The 25,981-nt window shown below is 38.7% G+C and overlaps 1 protein-coding gene across 6 annotated transcripts in view; it reads left to right on the top strand.

Moving 5' to 3' along the window:
• Positions 1 to 25,981, top strand: part of ZRANB3 (zinc finger RANBP2-type containing 3) — a 193,893-nt gene that overhangs the window by 153,610 nt on the left and 14,302 nt on the right. For all 6 annotated transcript variants that reach the window (XM_081052625.1, XM_081052624.1, XM_081052626.1 and 3 more), the window contains 3 exons: positions 16,888 to 17,275; positions 19,911 to 20,105; positions 23,687 to 23,778. In XM_081052625.1, coding sequence (XP_080908751.1) covers positions 16,888 to 17,275; positions 19,911 to 20,105; positions 23,687 to 23,778 — 675 coding nt within the window. The remainder of the gene's footprint in view (positions 1 to 16,887; positions 17,276 to 19,910; positions 20,106 to 23,686; positions 23,779 to 25,981) is intronic.

The raw sequence follows: 25,981 nt of genomic DNA, 5'->3' as shown, positions 1-25,981 counted from the left end.
GCTTATCTTTAATAGTTTACTGTTACATTTTACTAGTTTTCTAGTGCATGGATATTTACACATAGGGTTTTATATGCGGTAGTCCCTGCTTATCCACTGTTTCTCTTTCTGCTGTTTCGGTTACCCATGGACAACAGCCGTCTGAAATTATTAAATGGAAAATTACAAAAATAAACAATTCGTAAGTTTTAAATTGCACGCCATTCTGAGTAGCATGATGAAATCTCCTGCTATCCCTCTCTGACCTGACACGACATGAAACATCTCTTTGCCTATCGTCTCCACTCTGTATGTGCTCCCCTCCCATTCGTCACTTAGTAGCTGTCTGGGTTATCAGATCAATTGTCCCAATAGTGCAGTGCTTGTGTTCAAGTCACCTTTACTTTACTTAATAATGGCCCCAAAGTACAAGAGTAGTGATGCTGGCCATTCTGATACGCCAAAGAGAAGCCATAAAGTGCTTCCTTTAAGTGAAAATCTATGTATGTACAGGAAAAAAACATAGTGTATATAGGGTTTGGTACTATCCACAGTTTCAGATATCCACTGGGGGTTTTAGAACGTATACCCTGTGGGGAAGGAGGGACTACTGTAAATTGGAATCTTATAATGTAGAGACCTTTGTTTCTTTGTATTTATTTGTTTGCTTGTTTGTTGTTTGGCCAGCCTGTGAAATGTGCCTTGAATGACTTTTGGTGGGAATGTCACACACCACTCCCTCTTTACATCCTCCAGCTTCATGCATTTTAAGAAATGCTCTTCTGAAAGACAATAAATAAAATGCACCTAAGCCATCAAAAAAAAAAAAAAGCTCCATCTGTTGCCCTCTCTTTGCCATTTTGTGTCCCCACGTGTATATACTTGTTCTCTGCCCACAAGCCCCGGGGCCCCAATCCTAGTCCCCTGCGTGGCCCCATTTCCTTTCCAATGAGATGAAAGAAACTACCATAAACCAGCAGAAACTCACCAAACTGTAGGCACCACTGCACATTGGTGGAAAAGGATCTGCTCACAGAAAGAAGGTGGTTCACAGAACAGCTACGGTAGATGATGAAAAACCAGTTCTCCTTAAAGAAGTTAGGGGCAAACAATACCTCTGGTGCTGAAGTGCTGACTATGTTCACAAACAAGGAACAGTGATCGGCTGTAAGGAACCCTAACGTACGGGTCCCTCTGGCCACGAACACTGGCACCATCACGGGCCACTGAGAGGAAGGAGGAGCTGACAGAAACGCTCTGCAGCGTCTTAAACCAGCTCGGTGCACACAGTGTGACTAGCTCCAGGAGATGGGCTTCAGCTCTGCCCAAACCATCTGTGGATGGAAAAGCAGCGCTTGTACCAGAGAGGAGTATGATGATGAAGTTACAGATCTTGTGGAGAATTGTGATGAGGCTTCCGAGAGTGAAGCAAACTGAACAGTCAATTTCTGAGGAAGGGAAAACTTGGAGACATCACTCGGAGCTCATTTTCTGCTATTTTATATTATGACTGCTTTTTACATTTTTGTTCATGGATCAGATAAAATCTTGATCAATCTTGGACACTGCAGCTATTTTTAGTTTTTGCTTAGACACAAATCATTCTTTGCTGCTAGTTAAAGTGCAGAAGGCCTGGAAGAAAGTTTGAAACAAAGGCTAATAATGTTCTTTGCCTAGTGAAAAAAAAAAAAAAGAAGAAGAAGAAATGTTCAGTTTGTTGAAAGGTCCTAAGGAAATTTAGTCTACCAACAAATGAACATACTTTTCTTCTTAATGGTGCCAAAATCAGCATTTCCTATAGGAATTTTTCTATTTATACTGATTACTTTCTGATCCTTTAAAAAATCCTTTTAATTTTTTCCCCTACATTTAGCATTTTGAAGCTATTTCTTATTTCGTCAATTAAACTTTGCCAAATTAACCAAATGTGCCCACTGTCATCAAAACTTGTTTAACGAAAAAGTTTATAACAGTTCTAATTGGGTGGCTTTGAACAGCTTGTGAATATTTCTGTAGTATCAGCATTTTAAGGCATGTTCATTTTATCTCTGTCCCAGTGCCCCGCTGCTGCAGCTGGAGGTTAGAGCTGGGGCAAAGAAGAGGGACCTTCCACTGCCAGAAGAACAGATTTTGTATGTTAGTCAGAGAATGACTCAGCTCAGGCTGTCAGCCCTAGCAAAAGGGAGACTGAGAAAAGCTGAAAGCGGAGACCAAGTGAGCCTGACGGGCAAAGAGGATAAACTGAGGACAGGAAGAGAGTCGGAAGCCCAGGTTCCCTGGGTTTCTAGCTCCCCATAGTCTTCTTAACCCTGCCAACCCAATCCCTTTCAAAATACTGTAAACTCTATAAATGCTTTCAGAAAACCAATAAATGCGGTCAATTTGATAAATTGATCTTCAGTGAGTTGGATTTGAGGTGAATTTTATATACGGGCTTTTGGCAAATTGGTCTTCGGTGGATTGACTAGAGCCTAATATTAGAATGACCATGGTCTTACGGGTAGGGAGACCTGTGGTGGTTAAGAAGAGGAAGAGGAATACGAGAGACAATTTCCGTTGTTGATAGTTTTCTCCGTTTTGGTACTTCCTGTCTTCCTTCTCTTCGGGTGTTCACTGCCCTTCGGAATGGTATTACTTTTATCCTCCTGCTCTCTTAATCAGAATTCTCCTCTGTCACATAATTCAGCTGACTGTTAGGATAAAAGTAATACGTGGAACCAAGGCTGGTATTCATTGTACCAGGATACACCAATGTAATAAGCATACTGGTTGTTAACATATTGACTATTTTGGTAATGGTTTATAAACAGCCACTTCTTCAATCCCCTCATTGTACTCTGTCACCCCACCACTAGTGGGGAGTCTTGGGGGACTTCCCCATGATCCAGCACAGCCCCGGGCCTCCTGGATTCTGCTTCAACCCAATACTGCTACAGTTGTTGTTAAAGATTTAAATAATCACTTGCATGGATTAATCCACACACGTATGAGTCACAGTTGTTTACCCACACTAGATATGTTTACATGTTTTTAAAGAAATTATTTATTAACACAAATGAAACTCAAATTGAAGTCCAATTCAAATGAAGAGCAAATATCCCACCATCACGAGGAAAGGAACCTTTGCACCGCCCAGATGGCTGTCTTTTCAGTACGTCCTGCTGGGGAGTCCGTCGCCAGGGCCACTGCCTCAGAGGCAATCCAGTTTCTCAAGCTTCTTCATTTCTTCTGTGTCTGAATATGCATGACTTCTAAGTACTCTTTCAAGCTTGAGGTGTTTTGATTTTCCTCTGTTGGGTTCCATTGAATGATAAAGTAGGTTGTCTCCAGATGGAAGGAGAGAAAGGTCTGAACTGTGTTAGTCTACATTGGCATTTCAGAGTAACTAAAGGCTGTTTCTGAATAAGATAGACTGAGTAGAGTATTCAAATAGAAAGCCTCCCTCTCTCTCTGATTTTCACTTTTGCTGCTATCATGTGAGGGGTATCCCTTGCTTTCGCTATAGCTATGGGAGACTTGGGCCCTTTCCTTAACCTCTTTGGGCCTTTACCCGTCCTCTTTTGCTCTGAGTTGATAATCAGCAGAATCATTTATCCAGCCATTGAGTCTCTAGATCACTAGATGGCTTCTGAGGTCTCTTTCATAGATAGTAGATGATAGATGGATAGATGGATAGATGGACAGATAGATGATTGATAGATAGATTAGATAGAGTATCCAAAGAGAAACTTGGTGCATAAGTGATTCATAGGTGAGCAAAAGAAAAGACTCTAATTCAGCATGAGTAACAAGTCCAGCTCCTGCTGAGGACAAGTCTTCCTGCTTGATTTCTCTTCTTCAGGTCTCAGTAAGCCAGAGCTGCTTCCATTTTTTTTACTTCAGACAGTAGTTCTCTTTCCATTTTGGAACAGATCTCCAGGTGGTTCCCAAATTCAACTGCACTGCAGTCTCCGCTTTTCCTTACTAATTGTTTTCATGCTGTGGGCTCTGAGTTCAGTATCTCTGTTTTCCTTTCTCCTCGTTAGCCTCTTCCTGGTTGTCCAACCTGCCTTACCATCCCTCAGTACTCATGGCTTTGACCTGGCTCACACTGCTGCCTTTGCTCTATTGTAACCATAGCCAAGTCCCTGGCCTGCCATCCTCAGAGCCTTCTAGAACATCCTTCACCCAAAGCAAACTTTCATTTCAAATACCCACATCGGCATTAAAAATATACCGGGGGTGCCAAAAAAATGTGTACAAGTGGACACTTTGGTCAACATTGTTCAAGCAGTAGCTCGCCATAATCTGGAGTATCTGGACGCTGACGGTAACCACTTTGAGCACCTCTTGTTTGCAGAGGTCAAACATGACTTGTATTCATCTTTTGTGATCGATATATATTGAACATCACAATTTTAATACAGTTTTCCTTTCTTAAAATGTGTACACAAATTTTTTGGCACCCTCTGTATAGGTTGGTTGCTGGCATGGTGCAAAAAAAAAGTGTGTAGTTGGGAAGGAGAGCTCTTCAGCACAACTATGAAATTTTAAAATAGGCCCTCAAAATTCTAAAACAAACTTTGCATTTTTATTAAATGCCAACATTGTATGAAACATTTGTTTTGTTATGGGGTAAAAAGTGCAAATAAGAAATTACCATATATATATATGACATTTTGTGTGTATATATATATACACACATATATACACACATATATATATATGACATTTTATATATATGCATATATATATATATATATATATATATATATATATATAGAGAGAGAGAGAGAGAGAGAGAGAGAGAGAGAGAGAGAGAGAAAGAGAATAACCTTCTTTCCCACATATTGTCTAGTTGAAAAAATAGTAACAACAAAAACAAAGTTGACCATAGGAGCTGTGGCATTTATGAAGTCCAATGTTTTTCTTATCCAAAACCTCTTGTCCCTGAATATGCTAAAGCACTGGTTTCGTGAAGCTGACACACCTTAAATTTTATATTTATTTAATATATCTTTTAGAATTTAAACCGCTCTGTAAACGTTATGTAACTAGTCTGCCTAATAGCTAATGAGAAGGATGAGAGGGTAGCCTCATTGTCATGGATGGAGACATACAAATGTCTGTCACTGCTAACATCACTTCGTGCTATTGTTAGGCATTTGTCTTATTTACCTTTATGACTTCATTCACTCAGTAGTAATAATTAACAGGTACTGAGTGGTTCCATGCAGCCACTGTGGTGAGCCCCTAACAGTCATGTTTACCCTTCACAGCTACACTGTGACATTGTTTCCATGTCCCACTAAAGCTCATGAAGGTTAAATAATCTGCCCACAGCCAGGAAGTGGCAGAGTTGGCATTTGAACCCAGGCGTTTCTTCTCTAAAGTCTAGCTTCATAGCCTTGCCAAACTATAGTAGATGCATTCAAGTTAGCTCATTTTGGGCCCTCGATTTTTTGTGGAATGAATAGAACATTGAAACACTTCAGTTTGGCTTAGCCAGTGGTTATGGGATGTGTACTACGTACGAGGCATTCAAAAATGATCTGTTATAAATATATATATATACATATATATATTTATTTATTTATTAAAATGATATGAAATGCAAATCAAAGCCTCAAGGAGATACCACTTCACACCCAGTAGGATGAATAAAATTAGAAAGACAGACAGCAAGTATTGACAAAGATGTAGAGAAATTGGAACACTCATACGTTGCTGGTCGGAATGTAAAATGGTGCAGCCATTTTGAAAAACAGTCTGTCAGTTCCTTAAAATATTAAACCCAGCCATCGCACTTCCAAGGGAATTAAAAACATATGTCCACACAAAAACTCGTACTTGAATGCCATAGCAGTGTAATTCATAATAGCCAAAATGTTAGAACAGTTCAGATGTCCATCGATTGACGAATGGGTAAATAAAATGTGGTATATCCACATGGTAGACTACTATTCAGCCACAAAAAGGAATGAAGTACTGATACACACTACAACATAGATGAATCCTGAAAACATTATGCTAAGTGAAAGAAGCCAGTCACAAAAGGCTACAGATTGTCTGGTTCTATTTATATGAATTGGTCAGGTAGGCAAATTCATAGAGACATAAAGTAGATTAGTGCTGCCCAGGGGCTTGGGGGAAGGAGAGAAGAGGAGTGACTGCTTAATTAGTAAGGAGTTTCGTTTTGAGGGCAATGAAAATGTTTCCCTATTAAACAGTGGTTCTAGTTGCATAATTCTGAATATAAGAAAAATCACTGAGTTGGACAGTTTAAAAGAGTGAATTTTATAAATAGACTGTATCTCAGTAAAGCTGTTATTTGTAAAAGACTATGCTAGGTGCAAAGATCAGGAAAACAGCTCATTTTCCTTTGGAGCTTCCTCTAATTGGGAGAGAAGATTGTAAGCAAGTCATTTTAATGCAGTATGATAAATGTGAAAATAGAGATATGTAAACCAGGCTCTGGGAACACAGGACAGAATAAGTAACTACCTGGGGCGTGTGGGAAATTTTCCTTAGGAAAGGGATTCTGAAGGGTGAGTTCAAAGAGAGTGGGTTCTAGTTCAGGCAGAGGGAACACCGAAAGCATGCCCCAAAGCATGCCCCAAAGCACAGTGATGAGAACAGGTATCAGTTGTTCTGGGAATTGGAATTGCATGTGAATGTGAGCATAGGGTCCAGGACAAGTGAGTCAGAGGAGAAGAGCCTGAAACTTTGCACCGGTCAGATGGAGAGGAGCCCACACATGCCATGCCAATAAATTGGACTTTATCCTGCAAGGCGTGTAGTGTCATCAGAGGCTTTTAAGCACTTAGTGTCATGATCAGACTTCTGTTTTCAAAGGATAATCCTAGTAGCTGTGTGGGAAATGAATGGGAAGGAGAAGAAGGGACAGGTTCTTGCAGGCAGTGGTCTTGGGGGAACAGATTCTTTTTCTGCCTTCCTTCCCACCCAGTTTCAGCTGATGATGAAGGGATTTCCTGTCTTTCCACTCCCTCTCAGGGATTTCTCCACCTGCCCCTGGAGGAGGAATTCTTCATATGATTTTTCAGAGTCGGAGAACTTGCTTGGGTCCCAGTTCAAGGCTATCGAGTTTCTGTGCTCCAAAGAGGCACTCGTGTCTCCACCATAAGCACAGGAAAAGCGCCTGCCCTGTCGGGCCCAGTAATCTTCTCTCCCGCGAGATTTGGCATGAACATTGGGAATTCTCACTGTGACCTTCAACTGGTTTCTTTAATACACCAGAACTGTGTACTTTGGTGCTATCAGGTACTTGCAGGTCTATTAATAAAGCCAGTTTCTTCTTATTAGTAAAGTTATCCCTATATAGGAGTCTCCTTTGTCAGGAATTCCCAGACAGGATTTGGGGCACAAAATACCCTGAACTCCTACCCATGGTAGTGGTAATGGTGGTGGTGGGGGGGATATGCCAGGTATTTCAGAGGTAGAATCAACATAGCGAGGTCTGGGGGGACGCTGTCTAGTAGCAGCATGTTCAGGAAGAGTAGAGAGGATGCAAGCAGGCATGGAAGGGAGAAGCCGTAATCAGAGGCACGCAAGTGGGTAAGGGGAGGGCAAACTGAAGTGACAGGAAGTGACCCAGTGTAGTCTACAGCTGGAGGGCACAATGCAGACGACTTCACAGTTAGTTTGGTAAGCAGTAAGGCGTTGAGAGGTTGTGATGGTGGGAGAGGAGCTGGCTTACGAGTAGAGGGAAGAGCCCATTTGGGACCTCTTGAGTTTGAGGAACCTCTGACCCACTCAGCTGGTGTCCAAGAGGCATGGGGAGGTCAGGCTTAGAGCTAAAGAGACAGATTATGACACTTAGGCACCGATTACCTTACCCCTCTGTGTCACATTCTAGCAATCTGGGCATTATATATTTTGCTGTAAAGTCTATTTGTCTTTGTAAGAAGAGATAGCCATTCTCAAAAACATTTGCCTACAATGCTTATGATGTTAATCTTTAAAAATAAGTAATAACATTTTTACAGTTTGGTGTTTTTTTTTTAATCAGAGTGTTTTGCTTGTTTCGTTTTCTCAGTGCCCACAGAGAAAAACTTGTACCTAGTAAGGGTACAAGTGTCAAATATTTTATTTAACTATATAGTAATGAACATTTTGAAAAATCTGAAAAATTCAGTCATTTCTTTTTTAAGAGAATTTAAATTCTTTTTTTTTTAATTTAGTGAAATGATTAAAACCCCACTTTTGTCACTCTATATCCTTTGACTTGTTTACATATGGTAGTAAAGGCGTTTTAGTTCCTGTCCCAATCATCAGTCATCCATCAGCCATTCAGGAGACCAGCAAAATGTCCCAATCACCTATTCGTAACATAGCAATTTTGTTAATTCTTTTAGGAACAGTAGATGAATGACAGGAGGCAACAATGATTTTCAGCAGAGATGCCCTTTGATAAAAGTCTATTAAACCCAATATCAGTGTGTTTGTGGTATGTTCTGCGCTGGAGTAGCACCAGGCTTTTAATTTTTTTATTGGTGTGTGTGTGTTTTTTGAGTTTTACTAGTTTTCCTTTTCCTCTCCTTCAGTTCTGATAACTGACTTTTAAGCCTATCATCATGGCCAAGGGATTTGTCTCCAAAGAGCAGTAGTTTTACCATGCTGCAAAGCAGAGCAAATACTTGTATATTGGGTCCCTGAGCCTTTCGGATAAAAACACACATTTTGCCACGTTAAGCATTTTGCAGTTTTTATTCCTTGGTGAGGACTTCTCACCAAGAGCACTATTTTTTTCTTTTGTTTTTCAAAAACAATATTGAACAGAAGACAGGAACACAATAACAATGTCAGCATTATAACTAAAGAAAGGAATATGTTCTTCCATTTTCCACATAACTTATGACATGGGGGTGTTGATTTAACTGTATTTTCTCTAAAGCCTTCTGATTAAAATTACTGTAAGCTTAGATCACTTCTCCTATTTACATTTAGATCTCTTAGTTATCACACCTTAAATGTGTCACCTAATACAGTTACTCCTTTATAAGGACAGTCATGATGAATTAGGACATTTGTCAATAATTTGTTATTATGTCTCTTCTAAAGGCAAGAATATAGTTACAAAAAACAAAAGACTTTTAGCTTAATCTTGCTATTAAGTAACAAAGGAAACTGGGCCATAAAAACATTTTGTCCTGCTTATCTTCAACACTGAGAAATGCAGTAACATTAAATAAGTCGGTAATTTTTCAAATGGAGACCTGCCAGAACAGTGTGGGTGCTAAATATTTAACTATCAGTATGGCTGTTATAAGCTGGGGATTCAGGTCTCTTTGGGGGAGACTGATAAAGCTTGTTCCTGCAGGAAGTCATGTCAGTGATAAATCTAATATTTTTCAAAAATATGTTTATTGGAGAGCATTTTATTTACAATTATTTCTTATACGTTTTGTTTATCAGATGCTATAAATAGTAGATCCACACTCACCTTAAACAATTAATTTTAAAAAGACCAAAAGAAAAGCAATTAGAAGCATCTTACAGATATAGGAACTTTGCATTCAGGTTTAGTACCAGTGTCTATAAATCTTGTTAAAGGTCACTTCCTTCTTTTGTTAAGCAGCCATGTCCCAAACACCTGCTGAAATCTCCATGAGGAGCTAGTAGCGACATGTCTGTGTCTCAAAACATCAAGGATAGCGTGTTTTGTGTTAGGCTGAGCTGCGTGACATGACACCTTTGAGGCCTGCCGGCACGGTAATATTCCTAGAGTTCCCTAGCTATTACAATCCATGCTCTTCCCTCTTGGGCTGTGTGAGTACTCCCCTGTCATGTGCTATCTTATGAGAAGCTGTTCAGAGCCCAGTTAGTGATAGACAAAGGAGCTCAGTGAACATGTTTCATGCTCACACAGAAGTTACTCTTTTTTGTTATTTTCCGGTTTTTTAAAATTATTGGAGAGAAGCTAGAGGGATCCTCATTAAATATTTAAGAGAATTTATGTATTTATTTCCCCTTAAAAAGAGTTAGTTCACCCACCCATGTGTACATTCACATATAAGCCCTCAATTTCTCTTTACCTCTAAAAAATTAAGGAAAGAAATAGAGCTACTCAAACCCCATGTGCATCTTCAGATAATTTATTCCAATCCAGTGGCTCTTAATGTCTATTGGGGCCTGAATCCCTTTGAGTCTATGGAGAGAGTAAAGACCTGCTCTCCAAAAAATGCACATACAATACAGACAACATTTTGTAGACATTTTTAGGGGTTTTTCAGGCTCACAGAAGGCTGTCCAAAGTCTTGTGAGAGGCCCATGAATCCCAAGTTAAGAACTAGTATTCCCATAACCTGTTACTCTTCTCTGACCCCATCCAACACGTATCATCGTATCATCGTGAGGATGTGTCAAAGAGATTTGCTCACCTCTTTTTCTATCAGTCATAATTGCTAAATGTCAAAGAAACCTCATCAACCAACTTCCTGCCTGATTGCTCAGAGACTGCAATCAGAAAACATAACTGATAATATGGATCAGGTTTCTAATTGATTATCTCTGAGGAAGTCTTTGTTCCCATTATGTCTCACAGTTTCTGGCAGCCCCATGGCCTGGGCACTAATGACATTCATCATTGTCCAATTTAGCCCTCGTAACATTAGCTAAAGTCATTGCTACTGATTAATCTTGCCCTCTGCTTTTGCTAAAATTATACTCTAAGTGTATCCTTTGGTTCCTGAAATGGTATAAAATGATTCCCTTTCCATCTACCCACTCCTTCTCTCAATTTTACATGATCAAGTCTCAATTTATTGTTACCCAAGCAGCTGTGATTTCAAAATAGTACCTATACTGATTACTTCCAGGCACTGTATGTAAACCTGTGAAGTGGCAGAGGTATACATCAATTTCTGATTACTGTCAGTCACTGTGACCTTTACACTCAGCCTGCCTCTGGACTTAATGAGAATTGCTTCCATGCTAGTTTTTAAAATTAGTCATTGTTTAAAAAGTAAAAATAGTTCCTTTAAAACATAGCTTACTTAAAGAGGTCAACTGTAAAAGCTGATATTGTAAGGCCCTCTGAATTTTGGGGGAAGATTGCTTAAGTTTTTGTTTTGTATTATTGGGAGGGTTGCTGTTTTATAAGTAAATCTGAAACAATTTAGTTTTATTTTCTAAGGGAGAGATGGAGAGAGTAAAATATTTTTAAAGAAACAAATTCTTTAAAATGTAGGGTGGGACAAAAGATTCTGATATTATCGAAACATTATTCAGTGTAAGTAACAATGGCCTGTTACTGTATGTTTTAATCATTTTATTTTTCGTATTTTATATTTTTTATATTTATTTATTTAGCTGTTTTATTTGCTCCTCTTTAAAAATGTCTTAAAAATATATCTAGGTAACCACCGTATTGTTGTCTATGTCCATGAGTTTGTTTCCTTTGTTATTTTGTTGTTTTCTGTTTTATACCACTTATGAGTGAAATCATAAGGTTCTTGTCCTTTTCCATCTGACTTATTTCACTTAGCATGATAATCCCAAGATCCATCCATGTTGTTGCAAATGGCAACATTTCATCTTTTTTATGGTTGAGTAGTATTCCATTATATATGTACATCTTCTTTATCCAGTCATCCTTTGAAGGACACTTAGGTAGTTACCAGAGGGAAAGTGTGATCGGGGGAGGATGAAGAGGGTAAAGGGGGTCAAATATATGGTGACTGAAGGAGACTAGACTTTGTGTGGTAGGCACATAATGCAGTATACAGATGATATATTATAGAATTGTGCACTTGAAACTTAAATAATGTTCATCAATGTTACCCCAATAAATTTAATTTTTAGAAAGTATCTAGGAAGAGAACCCATTGAAGGTGGGGGGGGGGGTAAGGCAGTAAATTGTAAACAAGCATATTAAGTGAAGACTCCTTAATTAATAGTGAAATCATTAGCACACTTCTTCTGATCACCTCCCAGGTCACGGGTAGCCAGCATTGTATCCTCCAGGCAGGAGACTGGAGGACCGCTTTGTGGAGAAACTGACTGGACCAAGAAAAGATGATGGAGACTGAAAGGGATCCCCTGACAAACTGATGACCTTCAGTGAAGATTCATCCCCACATAGAATGTCCAATAGCATTTTAATTCTTAAATATGAATGGACAGCAAAGGCCACTGGGCAAGGAGGAAAGTCTATCACATGAAAAGCAGAGACCAAAATGAACATGTAAGCCAAGAAAGGGATACAAAAGAAGCAGAGACAATGTAATGAGCTAAAGAAAACTTTAAAAAATAAAAATTAAGAAAAAACAAAACTATCATTAATGTGTACAGAGAAGTAAAGAAAATATTGCACCCATGAACCAAGAACAAGGAAGGAAAAATCAGAGCACAAGGAAAAGCCCTCTAGAAATTGAACCTGTATGTCAGAAAATAATAATTCAACACGATGGAAAGGAAGAAATCACACAGAAAGTAGAACAAATAGAGATGGAAAAATGTGAGAAAAGTAAAGGAAATCCACTAATTGGTTCAGAAGATTTTTGCGTAATAGGAGTTCTAAAACTTAGGAAAACAGAGAAAACAGAGGAAGAAAAAATAATATAAGAAAATTTCCCAGAACTGAAGGATGTAAGTTATTCTGATGGAAAGTGCCTACTGAGTACAGAGTATAATAAATAGAAAACCAAAATACACACACACTAAAGCAACTGCTCTCCTGAATTTTCTACCATTCTTACTGTGCCTTTTGTGTTTCCTTCCTGGGTATTTCTTCCTCATTCCACCTTTAATGTTGTTCCTCTGCTTTCTGTCCTTGACTTTCACCTTCCTCCTCTCTCCGTGTGTCATGAAATCCAGTCCTATAATTTAAACTGCCTCTATATGTCAGTGGTTCCCAGATGAGCAAATCCAGTTGTCTCTTTCTCTTGAATTCCTAACCTGCTTTCTGTAACTAATCCCCTTTCCTGTTACCCACCAGCTTTCACACATGACTAAATGTGAACTTACTTCCTTATCTCTTCTCTTTTTGCCTTCTAATAAGCCCATTTATTTAATAACTTCCTGTATTCCCTGTTACAGTAACTGAAAATATCATCCCTCAAATATTACAAGTTATAAATTTAGGAATCTGAGGATCACTTTGGCCCCTTCCTTCTTCCTCATCCCTCATGTTTAACCAGGTTTCCTAACAAATCTGCTTGGTGATAAGCCCCAAAAGTCCTGAGTTCCCAGGCTGCCCTCTTCTTCCTTCATTCTTATATATGAAGGGACAACCAAGGTCATTGGACATTTGAGGAGGAAATCTGTAGCATAAAAAAAGGTGACCAAAAACAAACTAATATGAAAATTGATCCTAAGGATAACTTTCTAAAAACTCGAATTAGTAGCCTTGGATTTGAGATGATATTGCAAATATAAATGAAATCAAAATATCATGAAAAGGAACAGGGCACAAGAAGGAACTTTTAGACATTAAAAAATATGATTGCCAAAATAAAATAATTCTATAGAAGGGTTAAAAGATAAAATAGAGGACAACTCCAAGAGTTTAGAGGGTAAAAAGACCAAAAGAAGGAAAAAGAAGAGAGAAAAGAGAAAAGGAAGAGAAAGAAGAGGAAACTATCAAAGAATAATAGAAATGTCCACGAGCTAAAGAAAAGGCAATCCTACTCAAAATCGAGGTAGCCTGGGTGCTGAGCAGAAGGCATGTAGATATAGGTAATATAGATATGTAAATATAAACCATTGTGAAATTTTAGCACACCCGGTATAAAAACTTTTCTCAGGTCCTGAAAGCCTCTAACACAAAGAAAAAGTTTGCAGCCTGTGAAGGAACATTGTCAACATCATCAGATGTTGAAAAAATAGGGCAATATCTTTAAAGACTTGAGAACTATATGCCCAGTGAACCTACTAAGGGTTAGGGTAAAATCTGCTCATTCCAGACATGCAACGACTTGGAAATTATGAAATCATCATCCTTTAACTAGAAATAGCTATTAGAATTTGTTCCTATTTGCTAATATTTTCAAAATCTCACAAGCCCTCTTTGCAGTCCTAGTATATGTAATAGAACATTTTCTTTAAATGTTTAACTCTTTCTTTGTTACTTTTTTTTAACACTAAACTCTATTATGTGCTAATCTCTCTGTTTTTCTCCACCTTTTGCTTAGAATTTCCCTTGTGCATTGTTTTAAAAAAATCTTGTCTTGTGGTTAATGATTTCATTCTTTATATTTTTATCTAAATTCTGTAACTTTCATAACTAATCAGATAACTTTTTTATAGTATATGAAAATGTATAACTAACAGCCATATAAAATAAAAATCATACATTATTGAGGGGGGCCTTTCTTTCTATAAATATGTTTTAACTTTACCACTATGGGAACAGACTAAATATTCCTCCCTCCCTCCCTCCTTCCCTTCCTCCCTCGCTTCCTTCCATCCTACTTTTTTTGGGGGGGTGGGAGGATTAAAAATTTATGAATATATGTGTGTGTGTGTGTGTGTGTGTGTGTAATCATAAAACTTGCCATTTTAGCCATTTTTAAGTATTGAATTCAGTAGTAAAGTCACTTAATATTACATTAACAATGTTGTGCAACCATCACTACTATTTTCAAAAATTTTCATTACCTCAAACAGACTCTATACCATGTAGTAGTAACTTCCCATTTCCCTTTCTCACAGCTCTTGGAAACCCCTAATCCTTTCTGTCTCTATGAATTTGCTAAATCTTTTCCTTTTTTTTAACATACATCACCAACATAGTTACAAATTTATTTTCTTTTTTCTTTTTTTAAATTTATTGAGGTGACAGTTGTTAGTAAAGTGACATGGATTTCAAGTGTACAATTCTGTAATACATCATATATATCTCACACTGTGTGTTCACCACCCAGAGTCAGTTCTCTTTCCATCACCATATATTAGACCCCGTTTATCCTCTTCTAGAGCTCCCCTCCCTCCTTAAATCTTTCTTTATTATGCAGTACTAAGAGGGGGAGATTAGATTTATTAAGTAAAATATCTCTTTACAATATATGGTATTTTGCTATTTTTTCTGTAGTATCTGTCCTTGTTATCAATTGCTGCATAACAAATTACCCCAAAACGTAATGTCTTCAAACAACATTAGTCATGTGTTCTTTCTTATGGTTTCTGTGGGTGAGGAATTCAACCAGGGTATAATGGAGATTACGTGTCTTTGCTCCACCATGACTGGGGCCTTTGCTAGAAGACCCCAAGGTTGGGATCAGAAAACATCTGAAGGTTCATTCACTCTCACGTCGGGCACTTTTTACTGGCTGGCACCTGGGGTCCTACTGGGGTTGTCAACTTGAACATCCACACTTGGTTTCTTCATGTGGCCTGGGCTTCCCCACAACATGGTGGCTAGGCTCTACGGCAAGCATCCCAAGGCATAGAGAGAGAGACAGACAGAATGCCAACAGTCAAATGGAAGCCCTGTTACCTTCAGCAACCTAGACTCAGAAGTCAGAGCATTCTATTGATTGAGACAGTTACAAAGGTCCACCCAGGTTCAAGTGAGAAGAACATGGACTCCACCTCTACATGTAAGTCTGTCAATGTCACATTGGGAGAAGAGCATGTGAAATGGGATCAACATCGGAGTGGCCATCTTTGGAAATGTAGTCTGTTACAATGTGTGTTCACCATGGTATTCAGGCCCTAGTAGGACTTGTCTAAAATTAACTCCTTGTCTAACCTTAACTGCTAGCTAATCAGTTGTGGAGATAGGTAGCCTACTTTCTCTAATTAGGAGATTGAGATTTACATTGAAAAGGAGATTTTTTTTTAAAACCATGAGATAATGATGTAGCTGTTCTTAGAAAAGAGAAACATATTTCTTGAAAACAAGCTAATTATTAAAATGTATCTGTTAAAGAAGCTGTTCTAATTAATGTTGAAAATGCTCCCTGGTCAAGAAAAGCATTTAAATATGAAAAACATTGTTTATGAACATCGTGTTTATAGTTTGGCATGAAAACATTTCTCTAGATTCTTGATTGCCCGGAAATACGAAGATACACAGTCACCTCCCTGACACATCTCTAGAGCAGATAGTTTATGAATATTTTAATTACATAACTTCTTTTTCTATTTTTGATTAAAGTTTATTGGGCAGACAGTAGTTAGTAAAGTTACATAGATTTCGGGTGTACAATTCTGTAATACATCATCTATAAATCCCATTGTGTGTTCACCACCCAGAGTCAGTTCTCCTTCCATCACCATATATTTGATCACATTTACCCTCATTACTACCCTCTGTGCCCCCTTTACCCTCTGGTAATCACTAAACTATTGTTTATGTCTATGAGTTTTTGTTTCTTTATTTGTTTGTCTTGTTCCTTTGTTGCTTTCAGTTTTATATCCCACATATCAGTAAGATCATATGGTTCTTGACTTTTTCTGACTTACTTCACTCAGCATAATAATCTCAAGATCCATCCATGTTGTCTCAAATGGCACTATTTCATCTTTTCTTATGGCAAAATAGTATTCCATTGTGTATATATACCACAAGTTCTTTAGCCAATCATCTGTTGAAGGATAATTACATAACTTCTATAGCCAAGTGACCTAACCTTGCTAAAGCTTTCCTGTCCTCATCTGAAATATGGGAAGAAGAATAGTACCTGCCTCACAGAGCTGCCATGAGGATTAAATGAGTTAATATACGTATGTAAAATGCTTGGCACCTTGTAAGTGCACAGTGTCAGACAGAGGAGGTATATGCATGTGTTGGTGGAGTTCTGCATCGGTGTATATTTGGAGAATCATAGCGGAATTGGATTCATTGCCCAACAAGGTATTCAAAAGATAAAAGATATGGTTAATGGAAACCGTTCATTAAGTAGTTTCATTTAGGAAGAACATGTTAGATTGCTTCTTAACTTGATAACTGTTTGTTTTCCCTAGCTTGAAAAAGAAAAACAGCATGATATTCGATCATTCTTTTTACAAAAACCTAAGAAAAGTCCGTTGGTGACCTCCTGTGATGAATCAAAGATGTTCCAGGAGAAAAATACTGTAGTGCCTGTGAACCCTGGAAAAAGATCTACAAGAGATACCATTGGTTACGAAAACAATTCTGAACCTGAAGCTAAAAGATTGAAGTCCGTCACCACCGATGACCGCTGCAGTCCCCCGCAGGAGAAACCAGCCTGGCCCAGGCAGACCACAGCTCTCGCCCAGGCATCCAGCCCACCCCTTCCTGGGAAGGGCTGGCAGTGTGGTTTCTGCACCTATGTCAATAACCCGGCGTTGCCTTACTGTGAAATGTGTGAGAATCCTCAAGGCAGTGCTGGTGAGTACACAGAGAGGGTTGGCGGTTGTGCCGTCACATAACCTGTGCTTTTAGAGACGACTGCTGTGATCGGGGTGTAGTGTGATTCGTCACTGACTTTAGCTTTTAAGCGAGAGTCAGAACTTCACATAGTGAAGTGAATTTATCCCCTTATGGAATGTGAAATGCTCCCAGCTCTGTCAAGAATGTATATCCTTCAGCGTCTGTGACATGGCATTAATTTGGCACAAATGGACATTTCTGATTAATGCCAGCAGGATGTGAATTCAGTAGGCAGGAATAGAAGCTCTGTTGCTATGGCAGCAAATATGCCTTATAGTCATAGACCTGCTGTTTTCTTTACTTTGTAGATAATGCTTGTTTTTAAAGAAATTATAGATTATTTTTGTTCAAGTAACAATATAAAACAGTATAGCTTCTTTGCCTACTAAAATATACACTGCGCCATGTTTCTTGCATGACGAATCATAAAAATTCCTTTACAGACCTTCTTTTAAGACTCAATTTGATATATGTTTTGTAAGTTTTATTCTTTTCCAAAACATTTCATTCTAAAAAGTAAAATTCATAAACACATTATACTTCAGAGTATGTTTTTATAGCAGAAGATGCCATTTTCTGATGTTTTCTTTTTGAAATGATTATTGTCTTAAGAAAAGAGATCATTCGTATTCCTTTTGTTTCCAATTTTCCAACTTTAGAGACCGTTTTTCACAGTCACTGAAAATGCCAAGGTGACAGTTTGGGAAACTGGAAGAAGTCATCTGATTTTATCAATAGTAGTAATTGTACACATTTACTTTTCCATCACATGTGAATTCTTCACAGTATTGACATTAACAAGACTCAGCTAAGATACAAGCTCTGATACTGCAGTGCCTGCCTGCCTTGCTTCTCTCCCAGTTTTGTTTTGAAAGAAAATGTAATCAGTAGCAGAGTCTTTCCTCTTTCAATTCTGAGTGTTCCTACCAAAACTGACAAGTCTGCCATCTGGGTGGTTATATTTGTAACGTGGACACCTGTTGTCTATGAACTAAATTGGAACCACAAGTTTATTCCATATACTGTCTCACAATTTGCATTATCTCATTCAATTTCCAACTGCTCCAGGCAATAAAAATCAAGTATCTCGTGACTACAAAATGATGTCAGTTCACATTAACTATATAAGTTGAGCGATTTAGCAACAAAAATTATAGTTTAATAGGGTTTTATAGTTTGGTATTTCCTGTTATACCAAGAGCAACAATGAAAGTTTCTAGAACCATGATTTTATAAGCAAACTTTCAAGCAACCTAAAGAAAAACAAAACACCTTTCGTGAGTATGAAACTCTGATTAAAGAGGAATATACATTCTAAGTAAGAGTGCTATTACTGTATATAAGTTATGATTATTAGATTAATATTACTGCTATTTGAAATAGTGATTTCCAACCTTTATTTGGATGCACTCCAAATGTATTAGAAAGCAGAATTAATTCTAATCCATCTTAATTTTTAAGTCAATGCCTTCCATGTAGCACTTTGAGGAAATGGTAGAATCAAAAAATGAAAGGAGCAATATTAGGCTATTACAATCCTATAAAAGTTGCTAATGCAGGCTATAATACATTAGGTAAAATTTAGTATAGTATACCGTGAACATTGATATTTGTCGATGTGTAACACTTCTCTTGTGCTTTGTTCTTAACATCTATAGTTTATACTTGACATCTTACAGCTCATATTCCCAGGCTTGTATCTCTCATTTGTATTCAAACAGGCTATAGTCAGTGGTCTATGTAACATCTCCACCTGGATGCCTAACCTGTCCAAAATGGAATTCTTGATTCACCACCAACACCCAAATCTTCTCTTCTCCTATCTTCCATACATCATACTAAAAACCTAGGCAGCATCCTTGATTCCTTTCTCTCCTCTCACATTTGATCCATCAAGTTCTGCTGGTGTAACCTCCAAAATATATGTTGATTCTAGACACTTTATTTCTACCATCCCACTGGAAGCCGCCATTTTCTCTTTCTTAGACCTCAATAGCCTCCCTGCTATTCCCCCTTGTGGCTCATCTCTGTACAGCAGCCAGAGTGAGTCATTAAAAACTTAGATCAACATATTCTTTTGCCTAAAACCCTCTCGTGGCTTCCGGTTACATTTAGAATCTAATCAAGAATCTAGACCCTGGGTCCAGGATTCCTAGATTCATGAACATCTCGGCTCAACTAGGATTCCTCCAAGAGCTTTGCCCTGCTGACTTTTGCTCCCCCTGCCCCATCCCCTCACTCACAAAACCCTAGTTTATTCTCTTGATCTGAAAAGACCTTATTTATTTGTTTGTTTGTTTGTTTACCTGTTTCTTATCTATCTCTGCCACTTAGAATAGAATCTCCAGAAAGCAGAGACTTACCTGTCTTTTTCTTTGCTTCCCCTCCAGCACTTAGAGTAATACCTGGCATTTGGTGACTCCCAATAAATGTTTCCCAAGAATGAGCAAACACTGTTGACTTTTTATTTTTAGAAAACCTAGCTGTACCTTTTTTTTAACTTTACTTTTTAAACTGGGCTTAAAGTAAATAATGATTTTATCTAAATTTATGTGTAAATTATTTGTTTGATTTTTTATAATTCTACAACTAGATAGCCTCAACCATACCCAGGATAAAAACAAAAGTGAGAAAGGTGATTCTCAGAAAGACACTTCCCAAAAAGTGTGGACTACTACTTCTGAAAAACAAGTCCTTGCACCATCAGAACCTGAACCATTGGCTAAGAGCAAGGATGAAATAGCCAAAATTGAGGGGGAAGACGCACTCACAGCCCAGCCAGATGATGGTAAGTCTTGCTCCCATTCCCAGTGTCCAGATAATTAGCTTGCACTTAGACACATAATACTGTAAGTAGATCTGTGACGAGTACCTGGTCTGGGTTCCTTGTAGGCCCATTTAGATGAAAATAATGGCCATTCCTAACCACCTACTTAAACACCAGGTGTCTGGAAGAGCGGAGCTGTGCTGTTGGCGTTCAGACGTCTGACAGAACAGAACCAGTACATAGCAGTACTGCTGCCCACGCCTGTGGCCCACCCCCATCCAGGCCTGGCCCATTCACACAGTGCGGGGGTGGGTGGTTTGGATATTTGGAACGTGCTTTTGGACGAAATAGTAAAACCGACAGATTATTAACAGCCAATTAGCAGACCAGTAATCCTTTACACATGAATTTCTTTTCAATGTCTACAATTAATTGGTATGGTTTAAATTTAAGGTTTTGAGTTGTTGTTTTTTTAAGAAAATGTTTGAAGGAACATAAGACTATATGAATCAAATTTTTTGTTAAGTCTATAAATGTTGAAAAAAACATGTTGCACGCCTGAGATTAATATAATATTGTATATTAATTATACTTTAATTTTTTATACTTTAATTTTTAAAAAGGCTGTATGAATCATGACTGCACTTGGAGCCAACCATGCAGTGTTTTGGATTTATTTACTTTTTGGTTGATTCATTCATTAATTATAGCTGTGATGGTTGGCAAATACCAGCCTGTATGTCATACATCACTATCTTCATGGGCCAGCTGGTAAGAGGTTGCAAGGACTTTGGGGTTGTTTTCTTCCTTACTCAGTTGGTGACCATAGTAACCTACAGAGTGATGCTCTCATGATAACATCCCAAACATCATAGGGATGGACTGCTGAAGTTTTTCTTCTAAATTGGTTGCTTTTAAACACAGATAGAATTTGGAGTCGGAGTCATAGCTTTAAAATACAGTGTTCCTTGAAGAAGCTGAGGGCCTCCTTTTTCTTCCCGCAGCCTTCCTTCCCTCTAATTCCTCAAGGTCTTCCCAACGAATGTCTTGGAACAGATCCTGTTTACATCTGTTCATTTTAACGGCCTTTAAGTAACAGTTCAGACTCAGGTGGGGAGTACGTACGTCTGTAGTTTCCTTGTCCCTGCTGTGACAATCCCTCAAGTGCTGATAAAACTCTTGTAGGAGAGCTGACAGCTCAGTACACTAAGTCAGACTTGGAACCAACAGCTGGCAATTGTCATCAACTGGGGGACGAGTCTCTTTGTCCGTGGCAAAAATACTGTCTGGTTAGTTGTAAATTAGTCCCTCGATCAAGACATACATTAGCTTTACTTACATATACTTTTCAAAAATCATTGCGCTTTTGGAAATGCTATTCCGCAAGTGAAATCTGCATAGGTCTCCTCCACTCCAGACAATGCCGGCATGACCTGTATCCCTGTGTATTCGTTCTTCCTTTTTGTGACTGCTCAGATCGCTGGGCTGAGAACTCCATACAAACTTCACATCTCCCACGAACATAGATTTCCATAAAAAACAACAGACTGGAGACAGAGGAGGCATACTACGTTAAAATATTTATTCTACCAGCCTGTGCGCTTTTAGAATTAAAGTGCTGTGTACTATGCTGGAACTATAGTTTTGGAATTCTGGAAGGATGGCTGTATCTTTAAAAGATATAATTTGTACTCGCGAACCATTAAATTATACTTCATGGAAACAATGAAGAGAGAAATGTGTTCCCCAGTATAGCTACTACCTAGCAAGAATATCAACTGGTTTGGAATTGTTCCTGTGATGCTTTTTATGAAAGAATAACTGCTGATCTTTATACATTAATGCTTTAACCATAGTTCTTCAAATCTGAAGACACAGTGATTATGAGATGCACTTATTTTATGTACATTAAGAAAGAGGAAAACTCTTCCAATTAAAATAGGACACAATATATAATGATAGCCCAGAGCAGGTCATACCACCCTCTGGTGCTCTGCCATTCTTTCATGTGTTTTGAGGGGTTTGGCATTTTCTCCTGCCTTCAGTGGCTTTGCTTGGCATGTAACAGGCAACCCTTTTGCATATCTCAGTATCCAAATGTAAGACAGCTCCCTTTATGTGCAGGGGTCTCCCACGAAGCACTTGGTTATTCCTTTGCAAGAATCTAAAAAATGTTGTTATTCCCCCAATGATACATCTTTGTTTCTTTAATATCAAATTTATGCTCTCCAGCTCTGTATCCAAGTTTATTTTTATTTATTTTTTTGGTATACATGATAACTTTTCATTTCAATACCAAATCATAGTGAAACATTTTGAAGACATGTTAAAGATAATTGAACTCAACACATGCAGTAACAACAATACACAAACCTCAAGTGTACTGTTGCAGAAACAACAGAACTCGAGTATGACTAAGCTCATGCACGGTCTGGCAACGACAACTACTTCACAACTGCTACCTGGCCAAAAACGATTTTAACATGCCACAGTTATTAACTATAAGACATGCCAATTTCAGAGATGTTAAAGTGTGGGGATAGTGTACTTTTTTTTTTGAATTTGTAAAATATGGAATAACCCACAAACCAAGTTTGTAAAGTGACCAGTGTCTTGTTTAGAAAAATAAAAATACGATGACGTTGCCAAGTAGAATGGCAAACAAATCAGAGATGTCTAGATTTGGGGGAATACTTTAAAAGGACACTGACTGAGCCACTGGGGCAGGGGTGAAGAACCCAGACTCTGGAACCAGATTACTGGGCATCAGTCCTCTTATTAACGGTGTGGCCTTGGGCGAGTTAATATGCCTCAGTTTCCTCCTCTGTATAATGCACTACTTAATTTTGAGAGGTGTTAATATATGTACTTAGACCAGTGTCTGGTACAGTGGAAGTACTTGGTAAGTACTTGGTAACTATAACTATTTCTTTGAGCTGTGATGATAACCCTATCTTTCCTGCAGAACATATTGGTCAGTGGAACTGAGAAAGGAGTAAATAGATTATCAGAAAAAAGCTCGTCCACTCGTTTCCTTTTGTGAATGGGAGGCAACAAGCAGTAGAGAATCGGGCAGGTAATGGCCCCAACATAGGTATTTCTGCTGCTGATCAGAAGGGTGCTCAGTCAGTCACACCTTAAATCCGCTCTCACCAAAGTCGAGAGTCTAGGCTCCTTAACTCTTGGTGGCAGGATATTGTCTTTTATACCTAACTTGTATCTTTTCAGCTAATTCTAAATTTATTTCTTTTTTGGGGGGATGGCGGTTAGCAAAAGTGCAAAGCAGCTGGCACCCATTTAAACCAATGTGCTTTTAGATGGCCTCCCATGATAGTTTTATTTTAAGCCCAGACACATGTTCTTTGTCAAGTATGTTGATATACCAGGGGTGCCAAAAAAAATGTATACACATGACTTGTATTCATCTTTTGTTATTGGTATGTATTGAGTATTACCATTTTAATACAGTGTTTTCCTTTTATAAAATGTGTATACATTTTTGGTATTTGATAGAGCTATTTCATCATTCCGGCCCACAGAAAATTAAAATAAGCTATTCTGGACAGAGCAGCCTTCAGGTTCTCTTTTATCCTCTTTATTAGAACAGTTGGCGAGTTCGGACACACTGCCAGTGTATGATACCTTAATGTTTCGCGCGAGTAAGAATACTGACCGGATTCACCTCTACACTCAGGTGAGCATCATGCGGGTTCTGTAGCTTGACACATGCACAAGGCTGCCTTTATCCATGTCTCAGCAGAGATGTGCAATTTTGTTACCAGGACTTCAGCATCCAGTTCCTTTTCCCCCTAAAGCTAATTCTCATATTCCTACATTAAACCAAAGAAAGGCAAACCGGCACAGACTCCAGGGCCAGAGTGGCTCGGCTCAGATCTGTCACGAACTGTGGAATCTTGGACACCGTACCTAACTGCTCGGTGCCTCAGTTTCCTCAGCTGTAAAATGGGGAGAGGAGTTGTCGCCCAGATAAAATGAGCTAATTCCTGGAAAGCAGTTAGCACAGTACTTGACGACTTCTGACTAAATCTGAGCTTCTGCACTGAAACTTGTAGTAGCCTCCTGTCCATCATGTTTGTTAAACTTGTGAAGATTTAATGACGAAATTGCTCAGATCCCTGCCAGAGCCCAGGTTAGCGGTGCTCCAACGTTTTAGTGTCAGAACTCTTTGCACTCCTAGAACTTGGGGAGGACCCCAACAAGCTTTTGTATATGTGGGTCTACTGACATTTACTGTATTTGAAATTAGAATGGAAACACTTAAAACTATTCATTTATTAATTTAAGAGTAGCACTAACGTAAATCTACATATTTATTGCAATTGCATATTTTTATGAAAAATAATTACATTTTCCAAAACATACAAATAGTATTTAGTAAATATTTACATTTTTAGCAGTTTTCTCTAAAGTCTTAATAAAAGACAGTGGGATTCTCAGATCTACCTGTGCATGGAAAACTTTACGGTGCAGTCGTGACAGAATGACTGAAAAAGGCAAATAATGTCTTGCTGTCATTACAGACACACTTTGTGCATCCCCTGAAAGAATCTCAGGGACCATGTGAAAATCTTTGGCCTAGGTAAACTAGTGTGACTATTAGAGGAAAAATTTGCTGAGATTATGAATACTTTTGTTTGGTCTCTAGTTTCAGATTTCTAATCTTTATAATAAAACGATATTTGTAACTTTTTAGACACTTGGGCCATCCTATTGAAAGAATACCTTTTTTAAAATAATGTGTTGAAGCTGCCCAAAATTGGTTACATGTTTTCTACTCCACCAAATATAGATATAAATAGATGGTGTGCCGTGTAATAATTTTCAGTTCTAACCGAAGATTAGAAGAGATTGCTAGAAAATTAAGAGATGGCTAGGATCATGAATACAGAATCCCCAACCAGCCTCTGTCACGGGACCACAGCCAAGAGGGGGAAACCAAGGAGCCAGGCAGTCACCAGTGCTGCTGTTACGTCTTGGACCCCCACCCATCACCCCCACTACCACCCCCACCCCCACCTGTGTGGACTTTCTACACTTGGGACGAATGCTCTGCTTATCTAGAGGCAGATCAAAGTGCCGCAACCCCTCAGTGCCACCGGGAGCTGAGAGCGCCAGGCTGTGCTGCTCAGACCATCACATGAGAGGAACTGAACTGGTCTCCATGTGGTCATGACGGTCGGGAAGCCCAAAGTCGGACACCAGGCGGGGTACAGCACGGAAGTTCGGAAGCCCTTAAACTCTATTCTGTGCAGTGAAAGCTCTGTATCCTGAGTCATCTCATTCTTGTTTTTCCCATTGGGTAGAGACAGGAGAAAAACCGCAAACTCCTAGTAGAGGGTAGAATGTGCCGACTGCCAGGACGTATATGGTGACAGGCTCGCTGACCCCTGTCCTGGCTGTGCCACCCAGCCGGTGTCGCATGGGCCACCTCACAGTGTCACATCTCTCCTAATAGTTTCGAGTACATTCTCATCACTAGTCTAAATGCTTACATGTCCCTTTCCCACAAAATATTATTCAGTTAATTTTCTAAACACGAGACACCAAGCAGATGAAGTGTTAGCGGTCTTTTCACAGCTACTGTAATAGTTGAGATGAAATCTTTCCTTTTTGCCTTAGAAGAAGTGAAGTAAAATTTCGAAGTAGAAATTTGGGTCAAAGCCCAGTTCACTGCCAAAAAGACCACCCTTTAAAAGGAAGAGCAGTAGCAGATATTGAGCATTCTATGTTGTATTAACTATATAACTCTAAAGAACTGTCATGTCAGCTAGTATCCAAGTCTAATCCAAGAGTTTACAATAACAATTATACGCTTTTCTCTAAACTTTTAATCTACGTATAATTTTTGTGCGTTTTTTCCAAAGTGACCGTGGGAG

Source organism: Rhinolophus hipposideros (genome assembly GCF_964194185.1).
Source record: "Rhinolophus hipposideros genome assembly, chromosome: 6".
NCBI lineage: Eukaryota > Metazoa > Chordata > Mammalia > Chiroptera > Rhinolophidae > Rhinolophus > Rhinolophus hipposideros.
This window is presented reverse-complemented; position numbering and strand designations above follow the sequence as displayed.